This window comes from Chiloscyllium punctatum, chromosome 41 (genome assembly GCF_047496795.1).
Source record: "Chiloscyllium punctatum isolate Juve2018m chromosome 41, sChiPun1.3, whole genome shotgun sequence".
NCBI classification, from domain to species: domain Eukaryota; kingdom Metazoa; phylum Chordata; class Chondrichthyes; order Orectolobiformes; family Hemiscylliidae; genus Chiloscyllium; species Chiloscyllium punctatum.
In genome coordinates, this window is record NC_092779.1 from 32,461,479 (window position 1) to 32,483,540 (window position 22,062).

A 22,062-nucleotide genomic window follows, 5' to 3' on the forward strand; every position below is an offset into this window, starting at 1 on the left:
CAGGGTTGCTCATTTGCTATCTTTGTGGTAATTTACCTTGCATGTACCTGCATGCCCATAGCATTCTTTCCTTGCCTTGGCATGCTATGCCACGCTTGTTAGTATAGGAGAAAGTGAGGACTGCAGATGCTGGAGATCAGAGTTTTAAAATGTATTGCTGGAAAAGTGCAGCAGGTCAGGCAGCATCAAAGGAATCGACGTTTCAGGCATAAGCCCTTCTTCAGGAATGAGGAGTGTATGCCAAGCAGGCAAAGATAAAAGGTAGGGAGGAGGAACTTGGGGGAGGGGCATTGGGAATACGATAGGTGGAAGGAGGTCAAGGTGAGGGTGATAGGCCAGAAGAGGGGGTGGGGGCGGGGAGGTTGGGAAGAAGATTGCAGGTCAAGAAGGTGATGCTGAGTCTGAGGGTTGGGACTGAGAAAAGGTGGGGGGAGGGGAAATGAGAAAGCTGGAGAAATCTGTATTCATCCCTTGTGGTTGGAGGGTTCCTAGGCGGAAGATGAGGCGCTCTTCCACCAGGCATCGTGTTGCCATGGTCTGGCGATGGAGAAGGCCAAGGACCTGCATGCCCTTGGCGGAGTGGGAGGGGGAGTTAAAGTGTTCAGCCACGGGGCGGTTGGGTTGGTTGGTGCGGGTGTCCCAGAGGTGTTCTCTGAAACGTTCCGCAAGTAGGCGGCCTGTCTCCCCAATGTATAGGAGGCCACATTGGGTGCAGCAGATGCAGTAAATGATGTGTGTGGAGGTGCAGGTGAATTTCTGATGGATATGGAAGGATCCCTTAGGGCCTTGGAGGGAAGTGAGGGGTGAGGTGTGGGCGCAAGTTTTGCATTTCTTGCGGTTGCAGGGGAAGGTGCCGGGAGTGGAGGTTGGGTTGGTGGGGGGTGTAGGTCTGACGAGGGAGTCGCAGAGGGAGTGGTCTTTCCAGAACGCTGATAGGGGAGAGAAATATATCCTTGATGGTGGGGTCTGTTTGGAGGTGGCAGAAATGACGAAGGATGATACGATGTATCTGGAGGTTAGTGGGATGGTAGGTGAGGACCAGTGGGGTTCTGTCCTGGTGGCGATTGGAGGGGCGGGGTTCAAGGGCGGAGGAGCGGGAAGTGAAGGAGATGCGGTGGAGAGCATCGTCAACCACGTCTGAGGGGAAATTGCGGTCTTTGAAGAAGGAGGCCATCTGGGTTGTTTGGTAGTGGAATTGGTCCTCCTGGGAGCAGGTGTGGCGAAGGCGAAAGAATTGGGAATATGAGATGGCGTTTTTACAGAGGACAGGGTGGGAGGAGGTGTAATCTAGGTAGCTGTGGGAGTCAGTCGGTTTATAGTAAATGTCCGTATTGAGTCGGTCGTCCGAGATAGAAATGGAGAGGTCTAGGAAGGGGACGGAGGAGTCTGAGACGGTCCAGGTAAATTTGAGGTCGGGGTGGAAGCACGCTTGTTAGTATGTTGGTGGTTCAGCCACAGCCTGGAAGTTATCAGTACTGCCAAATTGATGTATTTGCCTCTTGTAGCACATACTCCAAGCTGGCCTTTGCAGAATTCATACAAAGATTTAAATTTGGTAGGGTGTTTTTCAGCCTGGGTTGTTCCAATCTCAAGATCCAGTGATTTGACAGGATTTTGGAGACAGAGCAGGTGTTGGTATGTGTGTGTGTGTGTCTGTCTGTCTCACAATCACTCACAACCACCTACACTCATACACACACATACACTGAGTCGAATCTTCTGATGATGAAGAAAATGGGAAGGACATTTAATTCAGTGAGATAGAGATCTACACAATCCCTGGTTCCCTCCTACCTACACCTGAATTAAGTTCTGGATGGGATGATCTATGGCCAACCTTCCCATCCTGCTACTAATTGGAGATCTTAACTGCATGTTAACAACCACGTAAGGAATTTAGCTTGTTGCTGCCTATAAGTGCTCTTCGAAAGTGTAAAGGACTGTGTGCCTGCTCATCAGCTTTGGAAAGAATTGAGGGGCTGTGTTGATCAGTGCCCAATTGAGTCCATGTACATAGATTGGGTTGACCCCTTTGTGCCACATCCATACCCTATGTACTGTCACAGTTTGACAAGTTACCTATTCTGTTTGGCACTTTTTAATAGTCATCTTTATTCACTTTTTTCACATTGTCAATTTACTGCTTGGTCATTGTTTTCTTTTGCTCACGAAGTTGTTTAAGTTTTCTTCAAACTTCAACTTTTTTTTTGAAAATTAATGTTTAGTGTTGTGCCAAACCTTATCTTTCTGAAATTTACTCATTGGCCTTTAAGTGAAAAAGTATTGAAATTTGGCCAATCACACAAAAAGGTTGCACAACTCTTTTCTAGGGCAAATAAATCCTTCCTTTGGTAAAAAGAACAAAGTTGCATACATCAGCTGGGACCCTCACCAAATCTCTTTATAACTGTCATGATACTCCTTAATACTCCAAACCTTTGTAACTAAAACTGATACATTATTTGCCTTCCTCATTGACTGCTGCAGTTAAATATTAATTTGTGCACTCTCTGAAAGCAAATATTTCCTTGCACTTCAGTACTCAAAACATAGCGGGTTTTTTTGACCAAAGAGGTTACCATTGACATATTTCACCTACGATGTTCTTGCCCATTTACTTAACCTGTCTATACCTTTCTGTAGTTCTTTGCATGCTGTTCAGTACTTACCTTCCCATTTAATTTCTATCATCAGCAAACTTGAATTCGGTATGTTTAGTTCCCTATCTAAGTTATGAATAAAGATTGTAAATAGGTAAGGTCCAAGAACTCATCCTTAAGATACTCTGTAATTACTGAAGAACAGACAAAGGAAGCACATGGTGAGGTCAGTGCAGGAGAGAGAGAGAGAAAGAAACCGACATTGCGAACTGATAGAGTGAGCAGTTACTGCCTTTGCTGTTGAATTCATGTATTGCTGGACATCAGAGTGCACCTGGGAAAATTAAAAAAAAAATGAAATTCACAATTGATCCTGGAGGAACCTGTCTGGGAGAGGTCATAGCAAAGAAGCAGATAAGTGAATTTTAAGGGTGGCCTTAAAATAAGTAATGAGTAGAGTGGGTTCTTTCTTGATTATATGTTTTATTGAGCGATGTCTCTTGATGATATAAGCCATAAGTATTAATTTAACCGAGAGCAGTGTTTTGTGGAAGAATAAGACAGTACCATTTTCTGAGTTTGTAGATTGAAAGAAGCAAAAATGGCCCTTAGTGGAGTGATATGCTCTTCTTGTCGGATGTGGGAGTTTAGGGAGAGTTTACAGGTTACTGAGGATTATATCAGCCATAAACGCCATAGGTTGTGAATCCTATCAGATCGAATAGATCGGTTGGAGAGGCAGGTAGAGCCAATGAGGAATTTACAAGAGCAAGGGGATGCGATGACTGGCAGTTACAGGAATAGGGAAAGTCACAGATACAGTCACATAGATGGGTTAACTCCAGGAAAGGTAAAAGAGGTAGGAAGGTAGTACAAGAGTCTTCTGTGGCTATCCCCATTTCAAACAAGTATGCTATTTTGGAAAATGTAGGGGATGATGGATTCTCAGGGGAACGTAGCACGAATAGCCAAGCTTCTGGTATTGAGACTGGCTCTAATGTAATGAGAGGTATGTCGGGTTCCAAGTGATTGACTGTGTTAGGGGACTCTCTAGTCTGAGGTACAGACAGATGTTTCTGTGGCCAGCAGCGAAAAATCAGAATGGTGTGTTGTTTCCCTGGTGCCAGGACCGAGGATGTCTCAGAGAGGGTGCAGAATGTTCTCAAGGGGGAAAGGGTCCAGCATGAGGTCATTATACACATTGGAACCAACAACATAGGAAGAGAAAAGGTTGAGATTCTGAAGGGAGACTACAGAGAGTTATGCAGGAATTTTAAAAGGAGGTCCTCGAGAGTAGTAATATCTGGATTACTCCCAGTGCTACGAGCTAGTGAGGGCAGGAATAGGAAGATAGAGCAGATGAATGCATGCTGAGGAGCGGGTGTACGGGAGAAGGATTCACATTTATGGATCATCGGAAGCTGTTTTGGGGTAGAGGTGACTTGTACAATAAGGATGGATTGCATCTAAATTGGAAGGGGACTAATATATTGGCAGGGAGATTTGCTAGAGCTGCTCGGGAGGATTTAAACTAGTGAGGTGGGAAGGTGGGAACCAGGGAGATAGTGAGGAAAATTTTCAATTTGAGACTGATTCAGTCAAGAACAAAGCCAATCAAACAGTCAGGACAGGCAGGGACATGTGAGTTTTGAGAAGGTTTGTAGCTCAGGTTGAGATTTTGGATGTAGGTTTGTTCAAGCAGAGAACAAGGTAGGACTGATAAATTAAACTGCATTTATTTCAATGCCAGAGGCTTAACAGGGAAGGCAAATGAACTCAGGGCATGGTTAGGAACATGGGACTGGGATATCATAGCAATTACAGAAACATGGCTCAGGGATAAACATTAAGGACAAAAAGGTAACTAGGCAGGGAATAGGGCCTCTCAAAGATCAGCAAGGTGGCCTTTGTAAGGAGCTGCAGGAGATGCACCAGATACTAAACGAGTATCTTGCATCAATATTTACTGTGGAAAAGGATATGGAAGATATAGAATGTCGGGAAATAGATGGTGACATCTTGAAAAATGTCCATATTACAGGGGAGGAAGTGCTGGATGTCTTGAAATGCATAAAAGTGAATAAATCCCCAGAACCTGATCAGGTGTACCTAACTCTGTGGGAAGCTAGGGAAGTGATTGCTGGGCCTCTTAATGAGATATTTGTATATCGATAATCACAGGTGAGGTGCCGGAAGACTGGAGGTTGGCTAACATGGTGCCACAGTTTAAGAAAGGTGGGAAGGACAAGCCAGGGAACTATAGACCATTGAGCCTGACGTCGGTGCTGGACAAGTTGTTGGAGGGCATCCTGAGGGACAGGATGTACATGTATTTGGAAAGGCAAGGACTGATTAGGGATAGTCAACATGGGCTTTATGCGTGAGAAATCATGTCTCACAAACTTAGAGTCATAGAGTCATAGAGATGTAAAGCATGGAAACAGACCCTTCCGTCCAACCTGTCCATGCCAACCAGATATCCCAACCTAATCTAGTCCCATCTGCCAGCACCCAGCCCATATCCCTCCAAACCCTTCCTATTCATATACCCATCCAAATGCCTCTTAAATGTGCAATTGTACCAGCCTCCACCACATCCTCTGGCAGCTCATTCCATACACGTACCACCCTCTGCGAGTAAATCTTGCCCCTTAGGTCTCTTCTATATCTTTGCTCACTCACCCTAAACCTATGCTCTCTAGTTCTGAACTCCCCGACCCCAGGGAAATGACTTGGCCTATTTATCCTATCCATGCCCCACTTGATTTTAGAAACCTCTATAAGGTCACCCCTCAGCTTCGGACGATCCAGGGAAAACAGCCCCAGCCTGTTCAGCCTCTCCCTATAGCTCAAATCCTCCAACCCTGGCAACATCCTTGTAAATCTTTTCTGAACCCTTTCAAGTTTCACAACACCTTTCCGATCGGAAGGAGACCGAAATTGCACGCAATATTTCAACAGTGGCCTAACCAATGTCCTGTACAACCGCAACATGACCTCACGACTCCTGTACTCAATACTCTGACCAATAAAGGAAAGCATACCAAACGCCTTCTTCTCTATCCTATCTACCTGCGACTCTACTTTCAAGGAGCTATGAACCTGCACTACAAGGTCTCTTTGTTCAGCAACCCTGCCAAGGACCTTACCATTAAGTGTATAAGTCCTGCTAAGTTTTGCTTTCCCAAAATGCAGCACCTCACATTTATCTGATTTAAACTCCATCTGCCACTTCTCAGCCTATTGGCCCATCTGGTCCAGATCCTATTGTAATCTGAGGTAACCCTCTTCACTGACCACTACACCTCCAAGTTTGGTGTCATCTGCAAACTTACTAACTGTACCTCTTATCTTAGCATCCAAATCATTTATGTAAATGACAAATCGTAGAAGACCCAGCACCGATCCTAGTGGCACTCCACTGGTCACAGGCCTCCAGTCTGAAAAACAACCATCCACCACCACCCTCTGTCTTCTACCTTTGAGTCAGTTCTGTATCCAAATGGCTAGTTCTCCCTGTATTCCACGAGATCTAACCTTGCTAATCAGTCTCCCATGGGGAACCTTGTCAAACGCCTTACTGAAGTCCATATAGATCACATCTATGGCTCTGCCCTCATCAATCTTCTTTGTTACATCTTCAAAAAACTCAATCAAGTTTGTGAGACATAATTTCCCAAACACAAAGCCATGTTGACTCCCTAATCAGTCCTTGCCTTTCCAAATACATGTACATCCTGTCCCTCAGGATTCCCTCAAACAACGTGCCCCCCACTGAGGTCGTAACAAAGAGGATCGATGAGGGCAGAGTGGTAGATATGATCTATATGGACTTCAACAAGGTTCCCCATGGGAGACTGGTGAGCAAGGTTAAATCTCATGGAATACAGGGACAACCCATTTCTCACAATTCTCACCTATTCTCTTCCCTCGCAACACTGAGAGGGTCCTCGGTCCTGACTTCTCACTCTACCAGCATCCACATACAAAAGATCATAGGTCACCATTTCTGTTACCTCCAGGAGGATGTCACCACCAGTCATATGTTCCCCTCCCATCTCTTATCAATCTTCTGCAAGCACCATTTCTTTTGGAACACCTTGGTCCACCCCTCCTCCACTCCCAACACCTCTCTACAGTATCTTCCAGTGCAATTGCAGAATGTATAACACCTACCTGTTTACTTCCTCCCTTCTCACTTTCCAAGGCCCCAGACACACCTTTTAGGTGACACATCAATTTACCTGCACGTTCCTCAATCTAATCTACAGCATTCATTGCTCACAATGTGATCTCCACTACACTGAGAAACAAAATAGTGTCTGCTTTGTGGAACACCTATATTGTGTTTGCAAAAATGACTCAGAGCTTCCGGTTGCTTGCCACTTCAACACATCACCGTGTTCCCTAGCCAACATTTCTGTCTTGGTTTTGCTGTCATGTTCCAGTGAAGCTCAACACAAAGTGGAAGAACGGCATCTCATTTTTCTCTTGGGGCTCATGCAGCCTTCAAGACTCAGTACTGAGTTCAATAATTTCAAGGCCACAGTAATAGTCTTTATTAGCAGCTTTTGTTTCTTCCCGACTCACCTTTAACTGCATGACTTCTGTTCTCATCTCTGGGCTCCACCTCCAACTATCATTTACTTTTTCCCCCTCCCCACCACCCCATCTTCAGTAAATCTCAAACTTTTCCGAGCTACAATCAGTTCTGAAGAAGGGTCATTGGACCCAAAATGTTTACTCTGCTTTCTCTCCATTGATGCTGCCAGACCAGCAATCTCTGTTATTGTTTCATATTTCCAGCATTCACAGTTCTTTGTGTTTTTTGTAGTATTAAAGCATTTAGTTAATTTCAAATCTACACTAAAGATCAAAGAAATATCCAGACAAAGTGCATGAAGCTTTACAGAATCTATTTCAAAGCACTGTCCATCATGCCTCCTTGTATATCATAGATGGTAATCTTGTCGATTATTTCATCATCTAAATGCCTCATCACTAACAGTCAATTAAATAAACCACAAGCAAAAGGGGACATTATAATAGCAAAGCACTAAATGGCAGGCTTCTTTCTTTTTCGTAAAGTAGTTTAGGTGTTTTCTTTCAAAAATCTCCTATAAAATCTGCACTCTTCTTTGGTAGGAGAAAGTGAGGACTGCAGATGCTGGAGATCAGAGCTGAAAATGTGTTGCTGGAAAAGCGCAGCAGGTCAGGCAGCATCTAAGGAGCAGGAGAATCGACGTTTCAGGCATGAGCCCTTCTTCATGAATCATTCCTGAAGAAGGGCTCATGCCCGAAACGTCGATTCTCCTGCTCCTTGGATGCTGCCTGACCTGCTGCGCTTTTCCAGCAACACTTTTTTCAACTCTTCTTTGGTAGTCAACATGAAAGTACTCACACTGGTATGACGGGGTTGGGAGGGGGTCAGACTCAGTGTTGCAAATTGGACTCTGATTCCAATTTGAATAGGTTTCTGGCACACAAAAGGCTTGTCAAAACAGTTTAGTTTGTAGTATGCTGGGCTTGGAAATACAACATCTGCTGAGGGAATTCAACATAGAGAGCTGCAGGTATTCACAAAGCTGAATCTCTGATGCTGTGTCTGAAACAACTATCATTTATAAACTACCACTTTCAGAGCAAAATGTCCAAAGATGCTTCACAAGATTATGGTCAAATTAAATTTGACACTATGCCGTAATAAGAAAACATTACGATAGATGATCAAAAGGTTGGCAAAATGAGTAAGAGAAGTTTAGGGAGAGAATTTCAGAACTTAGGTCCTAGGTAGTTGCAGGCATGGCTGCCAATAATGGAATGGTTAAAGCAAGAATGCACAAACAACCAGCAATGGATGAGGCGGCATGGTGGCTCAGTGGTTAGCACAGCTGCCTCACAGCACCAGGGACTTGGGTTCGATTACAGCCTCGGGTGACTGTCTGTGTGGAGATTGCATGTTCTCCTCATGCCTATGTGGGTTTCCTCCAGGTGCTCTGGTTTCCTTTCACAGTCCAAAGATGAATTAGGTGAATTGGCCATGCTAAATTCCCCATAGTGTTCAGGGATGTGTAGGTTAGGTTCATTGGTCTGGGGTAACTAGAGGGTAGGGGAATGGGTCTGGGTGGGTTACTCTTCAGAGGTCAGTGTGGACTTGTTGGGCCAAAGGGCCTGTTTCTACACTGTAGGAATTCTATATATGAGTCCAGAGATCGCAGAGTTTATGGTGTTGGAGGAGTTACAAGATGGGCAGAGATAAGGTCATGGAACAATTTGAAACAAGGATGATTTTAATACTGAGTTATTGTCAGACGGTCAATGCATGTCAGTGAAGAGGGGTGTGATGGATGGAATGAGACTTGTTGCAAGATAGAATATGGGCAACAGAGTTGTAGATGAGTAGGATAATTGTCTCTAATTGCAAAGCAGAGGCACATGGGCAACATTGGTGAGGAGAAGGAAGTCTCTATTTGGGGCTAAAGACCATCTTCCATTAATATTACAGGTGCAAAATTCAGGTACCATGATCATCAATTTTCACATACTGTATTCACTCCATTACTTTGGCATTGTGCTAATTTTCTAACCAGCATCAATTGACAGGTTGACAATAAATCATTACAGATTTGTAAATTTCAACTTACATGGCTGGAAATTTATTTTCCAAATTGTCCTCTTGCACTGTCTTCTTCGTATTTGCTTTCTCTGTTTGCTTTTTGTCTCTAATTTCTGGCAACTTCAGCTTTGGAGAAAAGAAGGAATAGTTATTGATACAGGAAAGGATACAAGTCTGTATCAGTACATTTATTGGCAATTTTGGCAAAGGAAAATTATTTGTGGATGATTATTGGCAATTTACTGAAAAGGTTCAATTGGTGCAAAACTCATCAACAAGACTACTCAGATATTGCAATGTATTTAAAGAATATTCAAAGTTGAAACAAGTGACCTTAACATTATAAGATCACCAAAAGCACTCATGCTAAACATAGCTCATATAATCATATAAATAGCTCATTCCTTACGATGAAGCTGATTGGTTTGCAGCCAAAGGTACTAAGGAGTGATTTCTCGATCCTGCACTCCCAAAGGAAGCCACATTAACAGGGACCAAAGCTTGAAGACTTAGGGCAACAATGTTGTAGTTACCTCTAATTTGATTTTAATTCACCTTCAGAATGTTGGCACCCTCTAATGGGATAATTTATTGTTCATTCCTAGTTTCCCTTAAGAAAGGGCGGCACGGTGGCACAGTGGTTAGCACTGCTGCCTCACAGCGCCAGAGACCCGGGTTCAATCCCCGCCTCAGGCGACTGACTGTGTGGAGTTTGCACGTTCTCCCCGTGTCTGCGTGGGTTTCCTCCGGGTGCTCCGGTTTCCTCCCACAGTCCAAAGATGTGCAGGTCAGGTGAATTGGCCATGCTAAATTGCCCGTAGTGTTAGGTAAGGGGTAGATGTAAATGTAGATGTAGGGGTATGGGTGGATTATGCTTCGGCGGGGCGGTGTGGACTTGTTGGGCCGAAGGGCCTGTTTCCACACTGTAAGTAATCTAATCTAAAAAAAAATGGTGGTGAATCATCTTTAACCAAAGCAGTGCATGTGGTAAAGGTGTTGTCACAATGCTGTTTAGGAGGGAATTCCAGGGATTTTCATTCAAAAATGATGAATTTATACACTGACAATTTATGAGAAATGAATGGCTTAGATTGGGAAATGATGGTGTCCCGTTAGTCTACTGTCCTTGTCCTTTTAGGTGCCAAGGTCGATGAATTGGGTTATGCTGTTAAAACCTTGGATTATGACAGTGTATCTTACCAATAATACACATAGAAGCATCAGTAAGCCACTGGTGAAGGATGTTTGAGGACGTTGTTGGACTATCAATCAACTGAACAATTAATTTGTTCTAGATGCTGAACTTTATCAGAATTTTAGCAGCTGCAACTGTCTAGGGAAATGGAAAGTATTCTATCACACTTCTAACCTATGCTTTGAAAAATTTTGGAGAATCAGGAGATGAGTGACTCAGCCTCTAATTTGTACCAGTAGGCATTGATGTGACTGGCCCAGTTGAATTTCTGATCAACAGCAATCACAGATCATCGATGCTGGAAGTTTCAGAAATGTTACTTTAGATTACTTACAGTGTGGAAACAGGCACTTCGGCCCAACAAGTCCACATCGACCCTGCGAACAGCAACCCACCCAGAACCATTCCCCTACATTTACCTCTTCACCTAACACTACGGGCAATTTAGCATGGCCAATCCACCTAACCTGCACATCTTTGGACTGTGGGAGGAAACCGGGGAGAATGTGCAAACTCCACACAGACAGTTGCCCGAGGCGGGAATTGAACCCAGGTCCCTGGTGCTGTGAGGCAGCAGTGCTAACCACTGAGCCACCGTGCCGATGACATCGGACGTCACAAAGCAGTAGTTGGTCTTGTTTTGTTAGAGATTCATGGTCCTTTAATTGTGACTCCCTTTCTGAGAATCAGTGATTATAGAATTACCATTTTAATTTCCTCTAAAGCCTACAATTTGCAAGAAGGCCTATCAGGTGATAATGGAGTTAAAGGAATAAACAATTAAATTATCAAGCATGGGGCAAGATATCACAACTTTGCCTAACTACTGCCATTTTTATATTAGCATATTTTAATTCAGAAAAATGATACTGATGAGTCAGCTCCCAGTGTTTAAACGGTTGACATCTTCAAAAAAGCAAAATGTTCAAAGACTCTTAGTATGTGCATAGTAAAACAAAAGAAGATAGAACAAGATTGCTAAAGGTCAATCAAATACATATTAAATTTTAAACAGGTTATTAAAGGAGGGTGGGGAGTCGGAGAAATGGAAAGGTTGGGAAGGGAATTCCAAAACTTAGGGTTTACAGTACACAACTTAAGCTATGTCCACCAATGGTGTGGACAAAGGGGTGCAGTATGCACAAGAGACTAGAGCTACAGGAAACCTGTGTTCTTGGAAGGATGAAACAAACAAAAGTAAGAGAAACTCAGCAGGTCTGGCAGCATCTGTGAAAGGAAAAGAGACATTTAGAGTCCTGTGGGCCTTCAAGAATATGATTGCAATGAAGATGAAAGATTAACGATCTCTTGCAGGTTGAGTTGTCATAGAGATGTACAGCATGGAAACAGACCCTTTGGTCCAACCCGTCCATAAAATTTGTGGATGACACCATGATTGGTGATATAGTGGAGAGTGATTAGATTCTCTACAGTGTGGAAATAGGCCCTTCAGCCCAACAAGTACATACCAACCCTCCAGAGAGTAACCCACCCAGTCCTATTTCCCTCTGACTAATGCACATATCACTACGGGCAATTTAGCATGGCCAATTCACCTGACCTGCACATCTTTGGACTGTGGGAGGAAACCCATGCAGACACGGGGAGAATGTGCAAACTCCACACAGAGGGTTACCCAAGGCTGGAATTGAACCTGGGACTGTGGTCCTGTGAGGCAGCAATGCTAACCACTGAGGCACCATGAGCAAGTCAGTTTCAAATGACACTTCCTACAAACTGAAACATTTACCTCATCTAATTCAATAGGCTATACCTCATACCAATAACCTCTATCAATTAGTACCCAATCCTAAAATTTACTTTCCTTTATGTTCACACAGCGTATTGTTGAAAGTGTCTTATTACAATGCACAGTTTGCACAGACTCAACTATAATAGCAACATCATGCAAAAATATCATGAACTGATACTTTACTATCTTCACATCACTAACTGACTGACCTCGATTTTTGGGATAAGATGGCATATAACAAGAAAAAACATGAATAACTGGGTGGAGACAAGCACCTTGAATCATTTAATCCCTGTGAAGGACACATTGCTGACCACCATGGGAGAGGATTCCCTGACGCCATGATCACTGACTGGTCTGGACAGAAGGTTCACAAAAGGATATTTAAGCCTCCCTTGCTTTTAGCATTTCTCCCTCATCTCACAAAATTTTTTTGATTATAAACTGCCAGTGATGTAATTAAGCATGTCTTATTTTCTCCTCATTCTTCAATACCTCATGCTCCAATGAAATTTTGTTCTTTATTTAATATTAAATATCTCAAGAAGTGGCACCTTCCCAATCAGAGGAAGAAGTGGAAAAATATAGTGAAGATGAACAGACACAATGTGTATGAAGTGTGAGGTGATGCATTTTGGAAGAACTAACAAGACAATGGAGTACAGAGGAACCTCGATTATCCAAAGGACATGGGCAAACAGTATTTCATTTGGTTAATCAAATTCCGGATAATCGAATGCCGGATAACATAGTTTAATCTAGCCCCGGGACCTTGTGATCTTGCCGGATAGTCCGACATTCAGATAATCAAATGCCAGATAATTGAGGTCCCTCTGTACATGTTGAATGGGAGAACCCTAAGAAGTACAGAGGATCAGAGGGACCATGGTGTGCATGTCCATAGATTCTTGAGGGCAGCAGGACAGGAGCAAAGGTGGTTAAGAAAGCAGATGGGATATTAATCATTGGGTCATATAGTATAGAAACAGTCCCTTCAGCCTGACCAACAAACACCAAAATACTCTAATCCCATCTACCTGCACTTGGTCCATTGTCTACTATGCCCCTGGCATTTTAATTACTCATCCAGGCGGTTTTTAAATGTTGAAAGAGTACCTGTCTCCACCAATCTCTCAAGCAGCATGTTCCATATTTCAACCATACTCTGGGTGAAAACATTGTTCCTCAGATCTACTCTAAACCACTTCCTCCTCACCTTAAACTTATGTCTTGTGATCATAGACATGTCTGCTACGGGCAAACGATTCTCACAATCTACTCTATTTATGCCTCTCATAATTTTGTGTACCTTCAGCCTTGTCTAATCCAAGGAAAGCAAATGCAGCCTATCCAGTCTCTCCTCATAATTGAAACTTTTTGTCTCAGGTGACATCTTGGTAAATCTCATCTGGATCCTCTCCAGCACAATCATGTCTTTCCAATTGTGTGACGAGCAGAGCACCACATGTATTCCATCTGTGCTTAGCCAATGTTTTATAAAGCCATAACAAGACTTCCTTGTTCCTACATTCTACACCCCAGCTAATGAAAGCAAGTGTACCATATGTCTTTATTACTTCACTGACTACTTGGGCTAACATCTTTAGTGAGTAACGATTTTTGAGAAGACCAGTAGTTCAGGTTGATGATAAGTATGTAAGTTAGCTCACACAGCTGGAAGGTTTGTTTTCAGACGTTTCGTCACCATGACTAGGTAACATCATCAGTGAGCTAACTTACATACTTATCTTTAGAGATTAAATGGATTTGTACACCAAGATCTTTCTTGTACCCCAGTACTCCCTTGGGTCTATCATTCATTGTGTATGTTCTTCCCTTAATAGACCTACCAAAACGCATCATCCGGCACTTTTTCAGATTAAATTCCACCTGCAATTGCTCTGCTCAATTTACCAGTTGATCAATATCACTCTGTAGCCTGAAACCATCCTCCTCACTATCAACAATACCACCAATTTGCACGTCATCTACAAACTTATTAATTAACCCTAATTATAATCACATCCCAGTCATTAATGTACGCTACAAATAACAAAGGTCCCAACAATCCCTGTGGTACATCACTGGGCACAGACTTCCAATTATAAAAACAACCTTCCACAATCACTCTTTGCCTCTTAATTCCAAGCCAATTTTTGATCCAGTTTGCCAGCTTGCCTTGGATCATATGGGCTGTTACATTTTGGGCCAGCCTTTTGCGTGAGACCTTATCAAAGGCTTGAACAAAGTCCCTGTAAACCACACTAATTGTAGTAATCTCACCAATATATTTATTACAATATATTTACCTTTATTTTATTTTCCTTCTCATTGTCTTCTGTATTCTTCTCCAATGCAGTCTTATCAGGATCATGAGGTAATTTTCCAGACTTATTCTCACAAGGGCTGGGAATGAACTCCTCATGAACCATGTATTCTGGTAAATACCATTTAGGAATTCTGAAAGTAGTGACATTAAACTTGTTAATTTGGCTGTTTTTAAAATGGATGTGTTGGGGTATATTCATCAGTATCTAACTTAATAAAACCACCTTAGTAATGATTCCAACAGGTTAAAATTTGTTCTGTCTTTTAATGCTAGTACAAGTGATATATTTGCATTGTGTGATAGTAATTTTGTTTATCAGCATTGAGGAATATCTTTATCAAGAGGAGGACAAGTTGATAAAAGTACTTGTCATTATAAACAGCAATACAGAGTACAACAGCAGAGTGGTAATGAAGAATTGATACAAATCATTAGTTTTGGGCTCCTTGTTTGGAAACATTACAATATGTGAAGAGGATGTGGAGCAACTAACTATGATGATGTCAGAAATTAGAGATTTCAGATTTAAATGCAAGAAGAGGAAACTGTTTCCTTAGATAAATAAATTGGTGACAAGGCATAGGTTTAAGGTTATCATCAAGAGAAAGAAGAGATTTTAGAACATTTGTTTTTATACAGAAGGTCATTAACATATGGAATACTTCATTTAATAAAATGTGAAAAAATACCTTAAAGCAATTTTTAAAAGGAAATGGGATAAATATTTGAAGGAAATTAAGTATTTAATTGTATTACAACATGAAAGAGCAATAGAATTATGTCTTTTAAAGAGTTGTAAGACACAAAGGAAAAATGACTTTCCATTAATAAAAAAGAGCAATTGACCTTATATAAACTGTGGATACAAACATTCTGCTAACTTCTGAAAATCCTATCTTTTCTAAGGCTATAACTGCCTTATCAAATAGTCAAAATATTTTTCTATCTGTCCTTTCAGTTCCCTTTATTATCCGTGAAACTTCAATTATATCACCTGTTAAACATCTGAATTCTGACAAACTGTGTAATCTTGTTGGTCATGTAATCTTTCCACATAACGTAGCCTACTGGGTCCAGATATCATTTGACAGAGCCAAGCTGCACTCATTCCAAAGACAAAATATTCTTTCTTGGCTGTGGTGCCCAGAAATGATAATAATATTCTAGATGTGATCTAACTAAGGCTTTGAATATCAGTAGATATGCTATCCCCTTGTATTCTGACTTCTAGATTTAAGAACAGCATTCTATTAGTTTTATCCCTTATGACGCTTTAATAATCAATGTACATAGACCTCAAAGACTCTCTGGACTCCACTGTTTCTAGTTTATCACAAATTATAAAATAATCTGATATACTGGCCCAGATTTTCTGATGCACAGACAGTCATTATTCAGTGTAGAGGGGAATGGTGCATGAGGACCTTGCAAAATCTCCAAAGTAGCAACCTCCACGATATTGAGGATTCTATCGGGAAATTCCTCTACACCTGGAGCTCTTCAAAAGTTTCCATTTAAATCAGAGAATTCAAAGGGTTCCAATGAATATAAAGAAAAGTTAGACTGTTAAATACATAGATAAATAACAAAATGGCCCCATACAAAACTCAGATACCCCCAGAAATACCTCCCCAAACTACTTATACCCACCAGACCCTGACCTGACTGCCCCAGGAACTGAACAAGCCCCTTGCCTCATTCTAGACCTGACCACCACTCCTCCTTCACCCACTCCAGACCAACACTACACCTAAACACACTGGGAACCGATCCTATCCTTGCCATCACCTGCTCCGAGTCTGTAGACACCCACCTCTGCACCTACTCCTGATCTGACATTCCTTCTCTCCAGGGGACCTGAGCCCACCTTTGACATGTTATAGATCTGCCATTGTCCTTCCCCAACTCTGCAGCCTACTTCCCTATTTTATCCTGTTCTAGACTCTCCCTTCACCTACTCTGGATCAAGCCCCCTTCATCATCCACTGCCTGGTCCAGCAACTGCCCCTTTACCACATGCCCCTTTAACCTGCTCCAGACCCAACACACCCCTTCACCTCAGGAAGATGATACCCTTCACTCCTAGGAGCTAATCTCTTTCAACCCCTCAAGTATCCAACAGGCTCGGCCCCACTACCTGCACATATTCCCAGCTTGAAATCCCCTGCAATCCCACACTCCTCCCACCTTGACCTGCGGTGGACCTGATACTCCTTTTCCCCCACTCAGGACTCTGCCTTCCCCATGTTTTTCCCCTGTCCTGAACCTAGTTTCCTCTTCACCCACCACTGAAGCCAACATTCCCACCAGCCCCACCCACGCAACACTAGCAACCCTCCCACCTTTCATCTGCTCCAGTTCTCATTTACTTCCCAGTTGGTAAACAACCCCCCCCACTCCCTCCTTACCTCCCCCTTCACCATGCCAAACATCCTTCACTTATTGAGTCATGGGGTCATACAGCATGGAAAAAAACCCTTTGGTCCAACTTGTCCATATCAACCAGAAATCCCAATCTGACCCAGTCTCATTTGGCAGCATTTGCTCCATATCCCTCTCAACTCTTCCTATTCATGTACCCATCCAAATGCCTTTAAATGTTATAATTGTACCTGCCTCCTCTGGTAGCTTGTTCCACATACACACCATCCTCTGTGTGAAAACGTTACCCCTCAGGTCCTTTTTAAATTCTTCCCCTCTCACCTTGAATTTATGCGTTCTAGTTTTGAACAGCCCCACTTGAGGAAAAAGATCTTGTCTATTCATCCTATCCATGTCCCTCATGATTTTATGAACCTCTACAAGGTTCCCCCTCAGCTTCTGACATCCCATGGAAAAAAAGCCCCAGCCTCTCCCTATAACTCAAACCCTGCAGTCCAGGTAACATTCTAGTAAATCTTTTCTGCACCCTCTCAATTTTAACATCTTTCCCATATAAGGGCAACCAGAATTGTATGCAGTATTCTAAAAGTGATTTAACCAATGGCCTGCACAGCCATAAAATGACATCCTAACTCCTATACTCAATGCTCTGACCAATGAAGGCAAGTGTGCCAAATGTCTTCTTCATCACCCTGTCTACCTGCGACTCCAATTTCAAGGAACCATGCATTTGCACCCCTAGGTCTCTGTTCAGCAGCACTCCCTAAAGTCCTACCATTTACTGTATAAGTCCTGCCCTGGTTTGCACTAAGTCTGGTTCCCCCTCTCCAGACAAATTCCACCCTTCTCCTCCTCTGGGTCCAATCTGCCTCCAGCCCCAAACATCTGGACTCTCTCCTCCTAGTCCAGACCTGACCTGCTTTTGACATGATCTACCCCCCACCCACCCTCACCAAATCTCCTCACTGCCAGACCTGACCTCCCTACCCCCTCTATCTGACACAATCCTCACATGCCAAATCCCACTGGATCTAATTTTTCCCTTCCACATCAATCTAGCCTAAACACTGCATAACTTACCAATCACTTCTGTCGCCTTACATCCTGGCACCCTATCCAACTTGGTACTATATGCATTCCACCCACCTGACACTCTACCCCCTACCCACTTGGCACCCTGCCCCTATCCAGCAGGCAGTCTACCCAGATGCCGTTCAACTAACTAGCATCTTACCTACCTGGCACCGTGGCATCCAGCCACTTAAACTTCACACTTAAATAACATTTCTACCATTTGACAGCAACTGACAAATTGGTTATCTGTGATTCTGGACATTTACATTTCAGAATACAGTAGCTAACTGCTATTGAGTACAATAGACAATAGACAATAGACAATAGATGCAGGAGTAGGCCATTCTGCCCTTTGAACCTGCACCGCCATTCAATATGATCATGGCTGATCATTCCTAATCAGTATCCTGTTCCAGCCTTATCTCCATACCCCTTGACTCCACTATCTTTAAGAGCTCTATCCAATTCTTTCTTAAATGAATCCAGAGACTGGGCCTCCACTGCCCTCTGGGGCAGAGCATTCCACACAGCCACCACTCTCTGGGTGAAGTAGTTTCTCCTCATCTCTGTCCTAAATGGTCTACCCTGTATTTTTAAGTTGTGTCCTCTGGTTCAGCACTCCCCCATTAACGGAAATATGTTCCCTCCTGCCAGAGTGTCCAATCCTTTCATAATCCTTTACGTTTCAATCAGATCCCCTCTCAGTCTTCTAAACTCAAGGGTATACAAGCCCAGTCGCTTCAGTCTTTCCGTGTAAGGCAATCCTGCCATTCCAGGAATTGACCTCGTGAACCTACGCTGCACTCCCTCAATAGCCAGAATGTCTTTCCTCAAATTTGGAGACCAGAACTGTACACAGTACTCCAGGTGTGGTCTCACCAGGGCCCTGTACAGCTGCAGAAGCACCTCTTTGCTTCTATACTCAATCCCTCTTGTTATGAAGGCCAGCATGCTATTAGCCTTCTTCATGACCTGCTGTACCTGCATGCTTGCCTTCATTGACTGGTGGACAAGAACACCCAGATCTCTCTGAACAGCCCCTTTACCTAATTTGATACCATTGAGGTAGTAATCTGCCTTCCTGTTCTTGCCACCAAAGTGGATAACCAGACATTTATCCACATTAAACTGCATCTGCCATGCATCTGCCCACTCACCTAACTTGTCCAGGTCACCCTGTAATCCCCTAACATCCTCATCACATTTCACCCTACCACCTAGCTTTGTGTCATCAGCAAATTTGCTAATGTTATTGCTGATACCATCTTCTATATCATTTACATATATTGTAAAAAGCTGCGGTCCCAGCACGGATCCCTGCGGTACCCCACTGGTCACTGCCTGCCATTTCGAAATGGAGCCGTTAATCACTACCCTTTGTTTCCTATTTGCCAACCAATTCTCTATCCAATCTAGTACTTTGCCCCCAATCCCGTGCGCCCTAATTTTACTCACTAACCTCTTGTGTGGGACTTTATCAAAAGCTTGCTTTTCCATGACAGTTCTATAAAAGAACTATCAGAATGAAAGTACGGCTCTATATCTATGAATGGGCCCTAATCAGAACCTCCTGTTAGAACTGTCAAGTTCCCTCCTTTTGTAAAAAAGGAGTGCTATGGCCATCTGTGTGATCTTGCTACTCCTCAGAAGATCTAGTCCATTCTTTTAAATCCAAAGTGACTAGCATCCATTATTTGCTTAAATTGAAATACATTTACGATGCTTTTGAAAATTCATTGAATATATCAACATTACTTTGTGATTTTCATGCTTATATACATTGCTTAGAACACCACTTATCTTTGTACCAGTTAACTTGGATATGTGGCTTGCAAACCCATCATCTAAATTGTTAATAAATATGGTGAACTTTCTCCTGTTGTTTAGCCAGTTTTCTAGCCACACCAATATTTTCCCTCAATTATATGAACTTCAGCTTTAGCTAATAATCTCTTATCATAAAGCCCATAGAATGGCTGCAGAAAAGTGGGAGACCAGACCGCCGTCATATTCATGTAGCTTTCTGCAACATCATCTCAGCTAACCACACTTCCTTGAACTTTCTCTATAACTAACTAAAGTTGTTCTCATCAAATGTTTTCCAAATTTCCTTTTATATGCCATAATTAAATGTCTGTTCACCACAGTCTCAAGCAATGCATTCCGGATCCTAAACACTCACAGCTCATAAAAGCTGTTCATTATTGTCCTGACCATGGGTCATAACTTTGGAACACCTACAGAAATATCAAATATTTAAATTGCAACATGTGTTTTTGGAAGATAACTGGTCCTACCAAATCAATTATGGATCTAAAGCCATGTCTGAAACAAATATCTGGAATATCACATCTGCACTTAAGATTCAAAGGAAGAAATGCATTACAAACTGAACTGTAATTTCCTGTGAGTATCTCAGATTGTAAATATGATGCTAAATAGAGACAGCAATCTGGGAAAGAGATATATTTGCATTTCCCCTTTCAAGAATACACAGGGACAGGGGTTCAAAGCTTGCTTCAACCCTAGTCTGATTGTCCCTAGTGTATGGGCTAGTGTGCTGTGAAGGCCCACGGCTTTGAGACAGTCATTAAACAAAGGTAAACAAAAGGAAAAGACTCTCAATCTTGAGTACTACCAAAGAACCACGACTGAAGGGAACCAGATTACATAAATCTTAATCAAACTGCAAAGCCAAGCATCCCAAAATTGATGTTTCAACTACCAATGTCAATGTTATCAGTAACATCAAATGTCTATTATCTGCTCTTCATGAATGACTCAGAAACTGACTTTTATATCTTTATCATTTTTGGACTCACTTCTTATTGTCTACGTGTCTATAAGTGTGTTATTACTTCTTCTCATGATTGATAACTAATAAACTCACCTATTTGTTAACTCACCTGATTAAATTGGCTCTTTTTAAAACATAAATTCATATTGCCTGGGAGAAAGCTATCCAAAATCTTTCCATCCCTATGTATACTTTATATCCACGAATATATAATACCCACTTCAACTCTTTTGAGCCACATCTCCACCACTGCCACAGCATCATATTCTCTTATGAGAGCCTTCATTGAATGTCTTCTTAACGTCTAAATGAATAAGATCCAGAGATATTCTTCTGTCCACTCTTTAGTCACCACTTCAAAAAATAATTGCCTACCACTAAGTCTACACTGGCTTTCTCTGATCATCTGAAACATTTCAGAGTTCAACCACTGAATACTTAGCTATAGATACTAATAATTTTTAGTCAATAGATGTTAGGATAACTGGCATATAAATCCATAGTTTCTATCTCTTACACCTTTTTTTTAAATAGCAGAAAGACACGAGGGCTCAGTGGTTAGCACTGCTGCCTCACAGTGTCAGGGACTCAAAATTCCAGCCTTGGGCAACTGTCTGTGTGGAGTTTGCACATTCTCCCTGTGTCTGCATGGGTTTCCTCTGGGTTCTCTGGTTTCCTCCCACAGTCCAAAGATATGCAGATTAGGTGAATTGGCCATGCTAAATTGCCCATTGTGCTCAGGGATGTGGAGGTTAAGTGCATTAGTCAGGGGAAATGTAAAGTAACAAAGTAGGGGAGTGGGTCTGGGTAGGATACTCTTCGGAGGGTCAGTGTGGACGTGTTGGGCCAAATGATCTGTTTTCACACTGTAGGGATTCTATACTACTATACATATACGATCTAAAGAGACAGTCCAGAAAACTTTGGGTGATTACAATATGTTTTTGTTGGATTTGTGGGATCAATGTGATCCAAGGAAGTTGTCACTATTTTGTGCTATTATTTTCTACATACACTTCAGAAACAATGTAGCCCAATATTCCCAGATACACACTCTGTGTGGGTAAATACAGACTTGGATGTGTTGCCTCCATAAACATGGGAAATTGCTTTATGCTGTAATTTAAGATTAATTTTAACAGAATTAACTACCAACTGGTGTCTGATATTAATACAAAATTAATTGGGAGAGTAAATAGGAGAAAGTCTGGAGTGACAGATGTGTTCACATTTTTCCAATCAGTTATGTCAGTTAATGAAGCTCCACTGAACAGTAATCTACATAAACATCTCTACCAGAATAATTAAAATGGTTT

General features: G+C 42.3%; 1 protein-coding gene across 2 annotated transcripts in view; it reads right to left on the reverse strand.

Moving 5' to 3' along the window:
- LOC140464972 (uncharacterized protein C7orf57-like) overlaps nt 1-22,062 on the reverse strand; it is a 134,730-nt gene that overhangs the window by 51,671 nt on the left and 60,997 nt on the right. For both annotated transcript variants that reach the window (XM_072560677.1, XM_072560676.1), the window contains exons 5-6: nt 14,474-14,624; nt 9,245-9,342 (exon numbers count right to left, since the gene is read on the reverse strand). In XM_072560677.1, coding sequence (XP_072416778.1) covers nt 9,245-9,342; nt 14,474-14,624 — 249 coding nt within the window. The remainder of the gene's footprint in view (nt 1-9,244; nt 9,343-14,473; nt 14,625-22,062) is intronic.